The following is a 10,909-nucleotide window of genomic DNA, read 5'->3' as shown; positions in this document are numbered from 1 at the left end:
CCAGGGTGGAACGGCCCTTCAGGCCGGGGAGCGGAGGGAAGGGCGACGGGGCAGGGGGGGTGCTCCGCGGGAACGCCGAGGCCGGGCAGCGGCAGCGACCCTCGATCACCGCCCGCCATTTTACCCCGGCTCCGCGACCGAGAGCGCGACGCGCGAGAAGAGGCGGGGCCTCTTCCAGTGAGGGGGCGCGGTCACACCGCCCACCGCCCAATCCTCGCACGGGGGCGGGGCTGTTCCCGAAGGTCGCCGGGCCGGCGTGGGAGTGGCCCGGAGTTCCGAGCGTTCGGAGATGGGGCGGGGCCGACGGGTGGCGATTGGTTGCGCGCTGGCGTGCGTGCGTGCCGGGTCCCGCCTCCCCCCCCCCCCTTGCCACGTCCGTGCGGCGCCTGCGGCGGAGCCGGTGCGGGCGGCAGTTGGCGCCGCGGCCTCGTGCGCGGGTGAGTGCGGGCGGGGCGGGTGAGGTGAGGGCTGTGGAGACCCCCCCGAGGGGCTGGGGCTGAGGGGATGTGGAGACACTCCCCCCTCCGGGGGGGCTAGGGCTGAGGTGAGGGGGTGTGGAGACCCCCCGAGGGGCCGGGGGTGAGGTAAGGTGAGGGCTGTGGAGACCCCCCCCGAGGGGCCGGGGGTGAGGGGATGTGGAGACCCCCCCCCCTTCTGAGGGGCTAGGGCTGAGGTGAGGGGGTGTGGAGACCCTCACCCCGAGGGGCTGAGGTGAGGGGGTGTGGAGATTCCCCCCTTCCGAGGGGCTGGGAGTGAGGTGAGGCGGTGTGGAGACCCCCCCCCCCCGAGGGGCTGGGGGTGAGGTGAGGGGACCCCGCTGAGGGGCTGCGTGGGGGGTGAGGGGATCCCCTCGAGGGGTTGAGGGGGGGGTCCCACCCCGCCCCCCCAAGGGCTGCTTCAGCTGAGGGGAGCTGTGGGGACCCCCTGAGGGACCGCGGGGGGGCTGCTTCAGCTGAGGGGACCCCACCGAGGGGCCGTGCAGGGCTGTTTCTCGCCCCGCTCGGGGCAGGGCCGGGGTTTGTCGCCCTGTCCCCCGCCGCTGGGGAGCCGGCAGAAGTCTGACCGAGCACCCGGGGGGGTCCCCTTGGACAGGCAGCTCATCTCGGGGGGGACCCCTGGCATACCGTGCTCCCTCCGCGCCAGTTTTCCAGAAGAGAGTGGAGCAGAGGGAGGTGGGACGGGTGAGGGGGGCCGAACGTGTCCCGTGGGCACTGGCAGGACCCCGTCCCGCTCCTGACACGGGTGGGGAGCCCGGGTTGCTCCGGGGGAGACTTCAGGTGTGTACCAGGGCCAGCACCTGGTCTTGGAGTAAGCTCAGCAGGCCTGGAGGGGAAACCGGCGACCCATCGAAACAGGCCGGAGCTCTTCTTCCTCACCGTACATTGATCCTTTTTTTAATTGGCCACTGCGTTTCTATCGAGTAAGTCATATTCCTGACCCCAGAAAATGGGCGAAGCTTCAAACTTCTTCCTGCTTCAGCTGTGCTGGATGTAGTTTGAAGAATCACTCTTAGTTTGTCACTAACTGCTTGAAAAGCATCAAAAATTTTATTTCCTTCATGTGTTTTTCTACTGTTGTGTGTGCTTGGTATTCTGTAAGCCTGAGCTGAAATTAATTTATCTTATGCTGTGTAGTACACTATTTGAATGTTGTTATGAACACTCATGAATTCTAGGAAGGCTTTGTAATAGGACAGGGTAATGGCAATGTTAGAATAATCGAGATCTAGGAACAGAGATACCAAGTGTATTGTTGGAACCAGGGAGACTTCGGTTTTGCTTAGCAGTGACATAATTAACACGCTGGCGATGGGCTTGCGGTTCTCTGCACATAACGGCATGATCTGATTGCTAAAGCTCCGGACTGGGACTCAGAAGACCTGGACTCTCACCTCTGACTCTTCCATCTATGGAAATGTTTTTCTTTGCACTTTGTTTTTCCCGCTGTTTCATTTTGAAAATTCATGTGGGATGAGAATTTGTATTGCTGTTTAATTGCTATAACAGCAATTTTTTTACTTTTCTATGCAAGATTGAGATGAGAATGGGGATTTAAAGGCCAGTGTATACCAGCAGGTGGCATAAAAAAAGATTTTGTGGTTGCTTTTTTTCTTCTTTTAAAGAAGCTTTTTCAGTTGCGTTTCCAGAGCCACCTTCAGTTTTGAGGCTCGAATGCTGCAGTTACGCTGAGATGCTTCACAGCTAACATCCTCTGTACTTTCTCTGGGCAGCTTAACAGGGCTGTAAAATGTCTTATTTTGAGAAGTATTCATCCCAAATACTTTTTTCTTTCTGATGTTTATTTGGCCTGTCCAACAGCGTGCAACTGCCACAGCTTTTATGGTGCAACTAAGTTAATTTGAAATTGTATAAAGAACTTAGGAGAAGTTCCCACGATATGCTCTGTTTGTACCAGAAACCTGACCAGGTATTCCACAGGTGACAAAGTAAGAATTATTTTCCTGTGTCTAGCGATTAGGAAAATATATCCCTTTGCTTCCTCTTGTGTATTATTCAGAATTAGGGATAATTCCCAGATCTTTCTTTAATCATTAACAGGTGTCTCACCATCATCTTGGCAGTTCTGCGTTTTACCTGTTAATGGACAATGAGCCGCTGTGCTTTACAGCTGAGACGGCATTAGGTTTTGTAAATACACCGAGCAAACACAACTGCATTAGAAACGCAGTACGGGCTGTAAGCGTGCGTGCAGGCTGTCATATCATCTGTGTTTTCCTATGTGTGATGGAGTGCCTCTTGGCTGAGATACTATATATTTATGTGATGGGACTGGTTGAAAAAAGTGTACTATTCCTACCGCCAGTTTTAAATGGAACACTAATGCAAATGATCTCCTCTATACTCAGTAAACAGTATGTTAGGGAGGTTTCTTGAGAGTGCGAGATGCTTTCCTTTTCAGAGGGCTATAGAGGTTAAATATCCCAGTTGATGTCTTATCTGTTTGGTTTTTTCCAAGAGAAAAAACTGCCCAAATGAATATAAAAGTGCCACGTGTGTTGACTTTAGATAACGTGTGCAGTGTTGGGGTACGCGCTCTTTTGTTTAACCCAGCAGCCTAGTCCGGTGAAGGTTGAGGAGCTTCAATTGCAGATAAAGTGAACAGCAGTTCTGGTTTCATTCACCTTTCTTTGCGTCCCTGAGAAACATCACGTGGCATGACATAACCAGGGGAAATGGCATATTTAGAGATTAAAGCAAGAACAAACCAAAATGTTCCTTACCCATGTGCATTCTGTTCCAGAACACCTGTTGCAGCCATGATGCCTGTTGCAACTGTGATGCCTGATGACACACCGATGTTTGACCCAAATATTCTGCATGAACTTGACTGGAGTGAGAACACGACGACGTTTTCTCCTGCAATTTCTCCTTTAGAACCAGGAGATGGCCTAGTTTTGAGACCACTCTGCACAGCTGATTTAAATCGAGGTAGAATCCTGTTTAATGATCATCCCAAATGAAAGCTAGGTGCTGAACTAGATCATATGTATTTCTGCATGATCTCTCAATAGATCAGGATTGCTCATTTTATCTGATTTGGGTTATTTTTATTAGTAAGGAATTTGAGCACTTGGCACCATGGATTGGTCTTGCTGTGTTGGGTGACCCTCAAAATTGGTTTTACTGTTTTAATAACCTCAAAAACAGTCTTAAAATCCAAGTCAAATCTTCCAAATAATCCACAGCTTCCTACTCACCACAGCTTTAGAGAGGGAGTACAGTTGTTCATACTGTTCCTTTTAATATAAAAGTAATGTGAACCAGCATATTATTCTTAGTGCATGAAGACTTCTTCAGTTCTGTAACTTGGACAAAAATGTTGTTCTGAACATAAAGCTTAATCTCACATAATTTCAGGCTTATACTTTTCTTGCTTGAATGTACGCAGCTTCTGCGTTCAAGCTGCAGTTTGCTGCTGATGCATTAGCTGATCCTTCAGCAGTGCTCAAGGTGGGAGTTTGATTTTAAGACTGCGGTCTAGCTCTACAAATGCAGAGCGCAGGCTTTTACATATGACTGAATTGCATGGTGCCATGGGGATGTTAACTCTCCAAAGAGCTGTGTCAGGTTGTTCTGTGCTATTTGGAGCTCTTTGTGTGTCTCTCTCCCTCACTGAGGGTTGTTGTTCCCCCCTGCCCCCCCTTTTTTTTTTTTATAACAGGCTTTTTTAAAGTTCTGGGTCAGCTGACTGAAACTGGAGTTGCAAGCCCAGAGCAGTTTATCAGTGAGTATATCATTATTTCTTGGCATTTCCATAGAGGTTGCGGGGAACCAGAGGATACTGATGCTGACAGCAAAGCCACTTGGGTGTGAGGCTCCCAACTGCCTGATGCCAGAGGGATTTAGTAGTTCAGCTCCCCTGAGGCAGCCTTTGGCACTCAGCGTTGGATCCAGTTGCAACTATCCCAAAGGGTTTCTTGGCTGGGACGGGCCTAAATTTTATACCTGCTTTTGAGACTAAGCTTTAGATGCCTGGCAGAAGGGACTACTGGGTGATGGCTTGTTTTGGCTGAATTAACGCAGCACCGGCAGCGAGGCAGAGGCTTGCCTTTGATCATAGCTCCACAGCGAACCTGAGCTTGCTTCACTGGTTTGACTGAGATTTCAGAAAACTTAAGAGGTGCTGCCACCATCATCATAGTGCCCATCTGCAGAGACTCTGGGGAAGGACGGCTCTCTTGGCAGCTGAGGAAAAGGCATTTGTTTAATTTCTGCTTTTTCCTGGTTCTGTCTGGTTTAGTCTGACTCTGGGGCTTTCAGGTTCTGGGGTCTTGGGTGCATCTTCCTTGTGATCCTGACCCCTGCAGTGATCTGCGTTCAGAATCTGTTGCAAGTGTTAGACTTAAGTGCAATTTAATCTGAGATTAATGGTGACTGTTCCGCTGTCTGCCTGCTCCCACAGAAACCTTTGAGCACATGAAGAGATCCGGAGATTACTACGTTACTGTCGTAGAAGACACCAATCTTGGACAGATTGTTGCTACAGCAACGCTGGTGATAGAACACAAGTTCACTCACTCCTGTGCAAAGGTATAGTCTCTCGCTGCAGCTGTAAAGTGAGGGAAAAGATCCTGTCCCCTGACTCCGTGCATGTTATTTTTACGGTGTTACTGTGTGACAAAGTACCTTCTGCTGAGTCAGTGACAAAGGCATCTTAAAAATATCTCCCATCCTTGGGTGCTCAGCTAAATAGTAAAAGGAAACTTTGGCTTTTCTTAAGGAAAAAGAGCAATTTGATGTCTGTCCCATTCTCCCTCCCAGTGAGCTTTTGAACTAGTCAGACTTGGTTCTGACGGAGCAGATGGCTGAGGATCTCACTGCTGCGGAGTCCCAGCTAGACGTGTGAAAACAGGGAGCTAGAGAGACAGAAATCCCTCAGCGGGGAAGGGCTGTGGTGGGACTGCAGCTCCTGCTGGGTGCTGGAAGGGGCATTATGAGCGTGTTGACCACTGGAGGAGTTGTATCGAAACAGACGGCAGAAAATTCAAGCACAGAACAGAGAGCAGTAGGGAAACGAGCACAGCAGTGTTCTGTTTGACTAACACTTGCCTGTATTTTCACAGAGAGGAAGGATAGAAGATGTCGTCGTAAGCGGGGAGTGCAGAGGAAGGCAGCTTGGTAAACTGTAAGTATTTCACCACCTTTGCCATTCCACAGCAGGCAGGGCAGCAGGCCCTTACTCAGTTGCTTTCTGTCCCCCCCACCTTACCGTGCTGATGGGTGCCAGCAAACAAGCTGGCAAAGATTGCTCACCAGACCTCTGAGAGCAGGATTTTAGCTCTGCAGGTTAGCTGCAGGGCAGAGCCTCCCCAGCCAGACAGGTGAAAAGAATTTAGCCAGGAGGTATCACTAGCTGGCAGGGTGCAAGCTGAGGTTCTTGTAACATAAAATTGTCTGTGAGACGCTGGTACTTTGTTCTCTTTTTTTCTTGGGATACCAACTATCCTGTATAGTAAAGGAAAATGCAGAGTTCTGTAAAACTTCAGTATTGTCAGTCTGATAACTTTAGCTAATTAAATGTTAATTGATCCAGTGTTTAGGGCTGTTTAACTGTTGGTTTTCTGTCTTTTTCAGATTAACATCCACCCTGACATTGCTAAGTAAGAGACTGAACTGTTACAAAATTACACTTGAGTGTCTGCCAAAAAACGTGGATTTCTATAAGAAGTTTGGCTATTCAGTATCTGAAGAAAACTACATGTTTCAACGGTTCTTTAATTAAGAACTTCATCTTTTTTTTTTTTTTTAAAGACTGTTGGTGGAGGAGCTTGTGCTACAAACATTCTCTTCGTGAAAAATTTATATAGTATTGCTGCAAATATTAATGATCCCTATAAATAATGAACATGAAATGTGTAAATCCTGGAGAAAAAATTACTGACATTTTAGAAGGGTCCTCTGGGTTAGGAAATAAGCGCTTAGAACTAATTTTTACTACTGTTCAGTCTAAGTGAAGCTTTTTTGTTCTAGCTGAGTTACAAAGGACTCTTGTTAAAGGGATGGTTTTTAACCAAAGGTATATATTTTTATCTCAAATTTTTTCTTGCATTGTATTTTTCTAAAGGTTTGCGCTTCTTTTCTTGGTAGCCAAAGTACAGCTCGTGGGATTGTTCTGCTGTCTGTACTTCACGGAAGGATGACGTAGCTCGGGTAGGGATGATGCTTCTCTTATGCAGAATTAGTGATACAGAATGGGCATTTGTTCTGTTCTTTCTGTGAAAGCTCACTGAAGTGCTGTTGATGTTAGCGTACCTAAAGTTTTATAGGCACTATTTTCCAAAACTGAATTTGTTACTATTTGTGCGGGTAGGGGAGAATCCTCACGGGCTATGCTAAAGCTTGATGTTCTGAGTCTAAAAATGGATGTGTACTTCTCACTGCAGGGATCCTGCACTTTAGCTGATAACTTTGTTTTCAGGATAATTACTTTTTTTGTGACAAAAAAAAAGAATAACCCAATGGTTTGTGACAGGGCGAAGGTAATTGGGAGACTGGAATGTCTGGCAGACAGAATACACCCCATCTTGAGCGGGGCTCTGGCTTGTACTCAATGGGAATGTGATTTGGGATTGGCAGCAGTGCATTCAGCTTTACCAAACGCACCCGGCCAACTCGCTGTACTTGAACTCCTGAGGGTCAGGTGGGCTGCGGTTTTGCTGGTAATGGCTTATGCCTATGACAGAGCAAACTGGCAGAGAAATCTCCCATCCTGGTCCTGAGGGATTGTTGCTGCTTTGGAGCATCCCTCTTGCTATTAGATTGGGTAAATGATTTTAGCACTTTTGCCAGCAATGGCAAGCAACGTACAAAGCTCTGGTTTCAACAGTAGTGTTTTGTGCGAAGAGAGTGACAAATCCTACATCTATGAATAGGGCATTATAAATACATGAAGGTTCGTACAGAACAGCCAGTCTTGTTTGTGAACAGTTAGGCCTTACAAAATGTTCTTTCATTGTGGTGTGGAGAGCTACTTTAAGCTGTGGTGGGGGTTCTATTTAATGTTCCTGATGGTACTCCACTCAATATAGTGTTTCCTTGGTGATGTCTGTTTTATTTATTGATTATTTTTGAAAAAAAAAAAATCTTTGTTTAAGCTGAATAAATGAAGACTGCCAAATGTATCTGGTCTGTTCTTCATATTGCTGCCTTGTGCCTAGCGGTAGGTATCCAGAGTAGGTATGTACCTGTTGTCTTTCAGAACAGTACTGCCTGCTGCAAATACTTTTGTTTTCCTTTCCCTAGACTGAAAAGAACGCTTTTTGAGACCCCATATTGACTTTAAGCATGTGTCTGATGCACATTTGCATCTTGGCAAGTATGGCTTTGATGAAGCAAGTCTTCAAAAGCAAATCTGGTGGTGGAGCCTCTGCGTGCAGTCACAAACCCCAGCCGAGGACCTCTCCTGCAACCAGAGGTGGGCATCCAGACATGGATACAAGCCCAGGGCTGCCAGGAACAAGGCACAGTCTGAGACCTGCGTGTCTTGGAGCCAGGCAGGAGTTTCTAACCCACTTTCTGCTCAGCAGCCACTTGTGTTCCTGCTGCAGCAGCCCTGCAGTTAGGCCTAGGTACCCCATTTTCTTAGGGGTGTTCTCCCCTAAGAGAAAGCAGAGCTTCTCCCAGATGTGCTCTGCTGACAGAAGATCAAGGTGGCTTGAGCCCCAGCTCTGAACTAATTGTGTAAAATCAGCTGGGTCCAAATGACTGAGGTGGATTTTCTTGCCTTTCATGGTTTTAATTAATTCTGAATTTCCACTACTTTAAAGCGAATTATTTGAATTCTGTGATATCTACACCATCTAAATAGCTCCAGGCCCTCATTAAGAGTTTATGACAAGATTAGCACAAGTGAGGAGCAGGTGATTGTGTACCCAGCTTAGATCATTGTAAAACAAATGAACTAGGTTGAAAGCTTGGGTTTGTGGCTGCATGACAATGCCTCTGCTGGGCAGAATCCAGCTTGTCAGCATCCCTTTAGCTTTGAAGAGCTCTTTGTTCTGTACCAGAGGTGACATTCCCAACCTTGGCAGGCTACCACCCCTATGGAAACAGCAGTTACAGCAGCTCTGTGTTGAGAGGAAAGGTGCTGCCACACCTGGTTAACAGCTAGGCTGTCAGGAATTCCTCCGGAGGAAGACTGGGCTCAGTGTACACGAGGAAAGGGTTGTGGGTGTGAGCTGCAGGGCAGGAACTGGCCTGTTACCAGCAGAGGCCCTGGAAGCGTTAGCTGGCAAACACACTAAACACACTCTACAAACTGCAGGCAGATGCTGTAGAGCTGATACTGCCCAAGACTGGGGACTGACAAACACTGCTGCTGCTGAAGAACACCTAGTACACAGGTTTATGTATTTTTAACTGTCACAGTTCACCAGGAAAATGCCACAAATAACAGCATTTAACAGCAACAGGTGGTATTAAAGTACATGAGGCAGCCCCTAAACTGAAGCCCTGTTAATTTATCTACAGTACAATTTGCTCAACAGGAAAGAGCAAGACCCTCCCACTCCCAGGAAACAAAGGAACCAAGGATCTTGTCCAAAATCAACCATAACATAACTACCAGCTTCTCCAGTGGTATAACATTACCTCCTCCTTGGGATTTCATTTTTTGGGTAACAGCTCTCCCCCTATGAGGAGGAGATCTCCAGCTCCTTCACTCTGTTTCCTCTAAAAGCTGGAAAGGGAACTTTAGCACCTGAACATACAGCTGTGGATCCCCAAAGATCTGGGTCCTGCAGCTTTGTGTCTGAACTTGGGGAAGGGAAAAAAAACCCCAATATTCAACCCCAGAAAGCAAACAGTAATTGAAAAACCTACTGGCTGTAAGCTAAATGAGACAGATTTCACAAAGTTTTAAATAAAAGGCTTAATAATAGATAAAGGAAAACTAATCTCAGACTCCCTTAGGATCTGAGAGGCAGTTATCTGCAAGGCAGCAGGCAGACAGACCAGAATGACTGTAAAGGCAGCAGTAGGGGGTAATGGCATGAAAAAAAAAGATTGGTGGAAAATCCTTAGTCATGAAGCTTGTTAGTTTGTGAAACAGTCTCCCCAGGGAAGCACCAGGACCCCAGTGAGGTAACCGAACCGGACTACACATGAACAAGTCCCTCTGGCAGGGGATAGTTAGATGAATCAAGAGTGTTCTTCCATCTGTGTTTCATCTCTACCCCTTCCCAAGGGAGCTGAAATAGAAAGCAATTTTATGCAGAAGTTCTGGTTCCCATGCGTGTTTTGTCAGAAGCTTGCAGCTGGCAGTATTTGGGGAGCTGTGCAAAGAGAGACAGACATCCACAAACCCCACTGCAGCCATGTGGTAGCCTCGTGGGGTAAGTGGTGAAACATCTGAGATGACTGTATTTCCCAACAGCCCCAGAAGCATTCTTTTACAGAGAGTCAGTTAACAGCACATAATAAACCCTACAACTGCAAAACCAGCACTGCATGCTTAGCCAGTCAGCTTAACACCAACAAGTTGTAGTTCTTAAGGAGCTAACAGTCACACTTCCTTTTTTCAAGCTGAAAATTTCCAAACTAAAGCATCATACATTTCTCAGAGATTTCTTTCTGAAGGATTTGCACTGCTCCATCACTGACATAGGTGGCAGAGGACAGACAGCAGTAAAGTTCTGCTGAACACTGGTTCAGCTCCACTGAAGCTGTGAACCCTCCCCACACACAGCACTCCAGGGCCTTCCTATTCCACACCAGAAGAGGTTATTAGGCTACAAAGCCTCACCCAGGTGTCCTGGCTCAGCTACAAGCCCTGACTTACTGCAGGAGGATTTCCTCCTCAGGTGACACCAACATCTGTTCTAGCAGCATGCTTTAACCCAGGCAGTAGTTTTCAAACCAGAATCTGCTAACTGCTTGTAAAAGCCTTCACACAGGCCAAGAGCCCAGACTTGCTTTGGCAGGACTGCCCCTCAGCAAGCCTTCCCAGAAGCTGCAAGACAAGGCAGAGGATCAGTGACTAAGCAAAGATCAGCAAGTCACAGGCGTGGTCAACTTGCCTTGAATACACAAAGTGAGGCAGAACTCCTACAAAGTAAACAAGCTGCAGCATCAGAAGAGATCCTCACAGTACAAAATGGCTTCACTGTTTAGATTCATACCTTCAAACTCAAAGATACCTGCCCTCAGAGGGTCCCCCTCAGCACAGGTCTCATTCTGAGACCGACAGAGGACATTGGCCATTCACACACAGCCATATCAGAGTACAGGGAGATAGCTGGATGCTCAGATCCCCAAATGTCTTTTATATTGATTCAACTCTCTTGAGCCCACCTGTTCCCTGTTAAAATATAGTCTAATTACAAGCTCAGATTTCCCAACTGCACAAGTTCTTCTAACAGCTTTGTAATTTGCTCAGTCACCACAGTGCT

At 47.5% G+C, this 10,909-nt stretch overlaps 1 protein-coding gene across 1 annotated transcript; it reads left to right on the top strand.

The window, feature by feature from the left end:
* Window positions 1-322: 322 nt before the first annotated feature.
* On the top strand, window positions 323-7,642 carry GNPNAT1 (glucosamine-phosphate N-acetyltransferase 1). Its single transcript, XM_030005431.1, has 6 exons — window positions 323-437; window positions 3,262-3,449; window positions 4,183-4,245; window positions 4,924-5,051; window positions 5,585-5,646; window positions 6,096-7,642. Exons 2-6 carry the CDS (start codon window positions 3,278-3,280, stop codon window positions 6,241-6,243), a joined length of 573 nt encoding a protein of 190 aa, XP_029861291.1. The 5' UTR covers window positions 323-437; window positions 3,262-3,277; the 3' UTR covers window positions 6,244-7,642.
* Window positions 7,643-10,909: the final 3,267 nt, after the last annotated feature.

This window comes from Aquila chrysaetos, chromosome 2 (genome assembly GCF_900496995.4).
Source record: "Aquila chrysaetos chrysaetos chromosome 2, bAquChr1.4, whole genome shotgun sequence".
NCBI classification, from domain to species: domain Eukaryota; kingdom Metazoa; phylum Chordata; class Aves; order Accipitriformes; family Accipitridae; genus Aquila; species Aquila chrysaetos.
The sequence above is the reverse complement of the archived record's forward strand: the minus strand, read 5'-3'. Positions and strand labels throughout refer to the sequence as shown.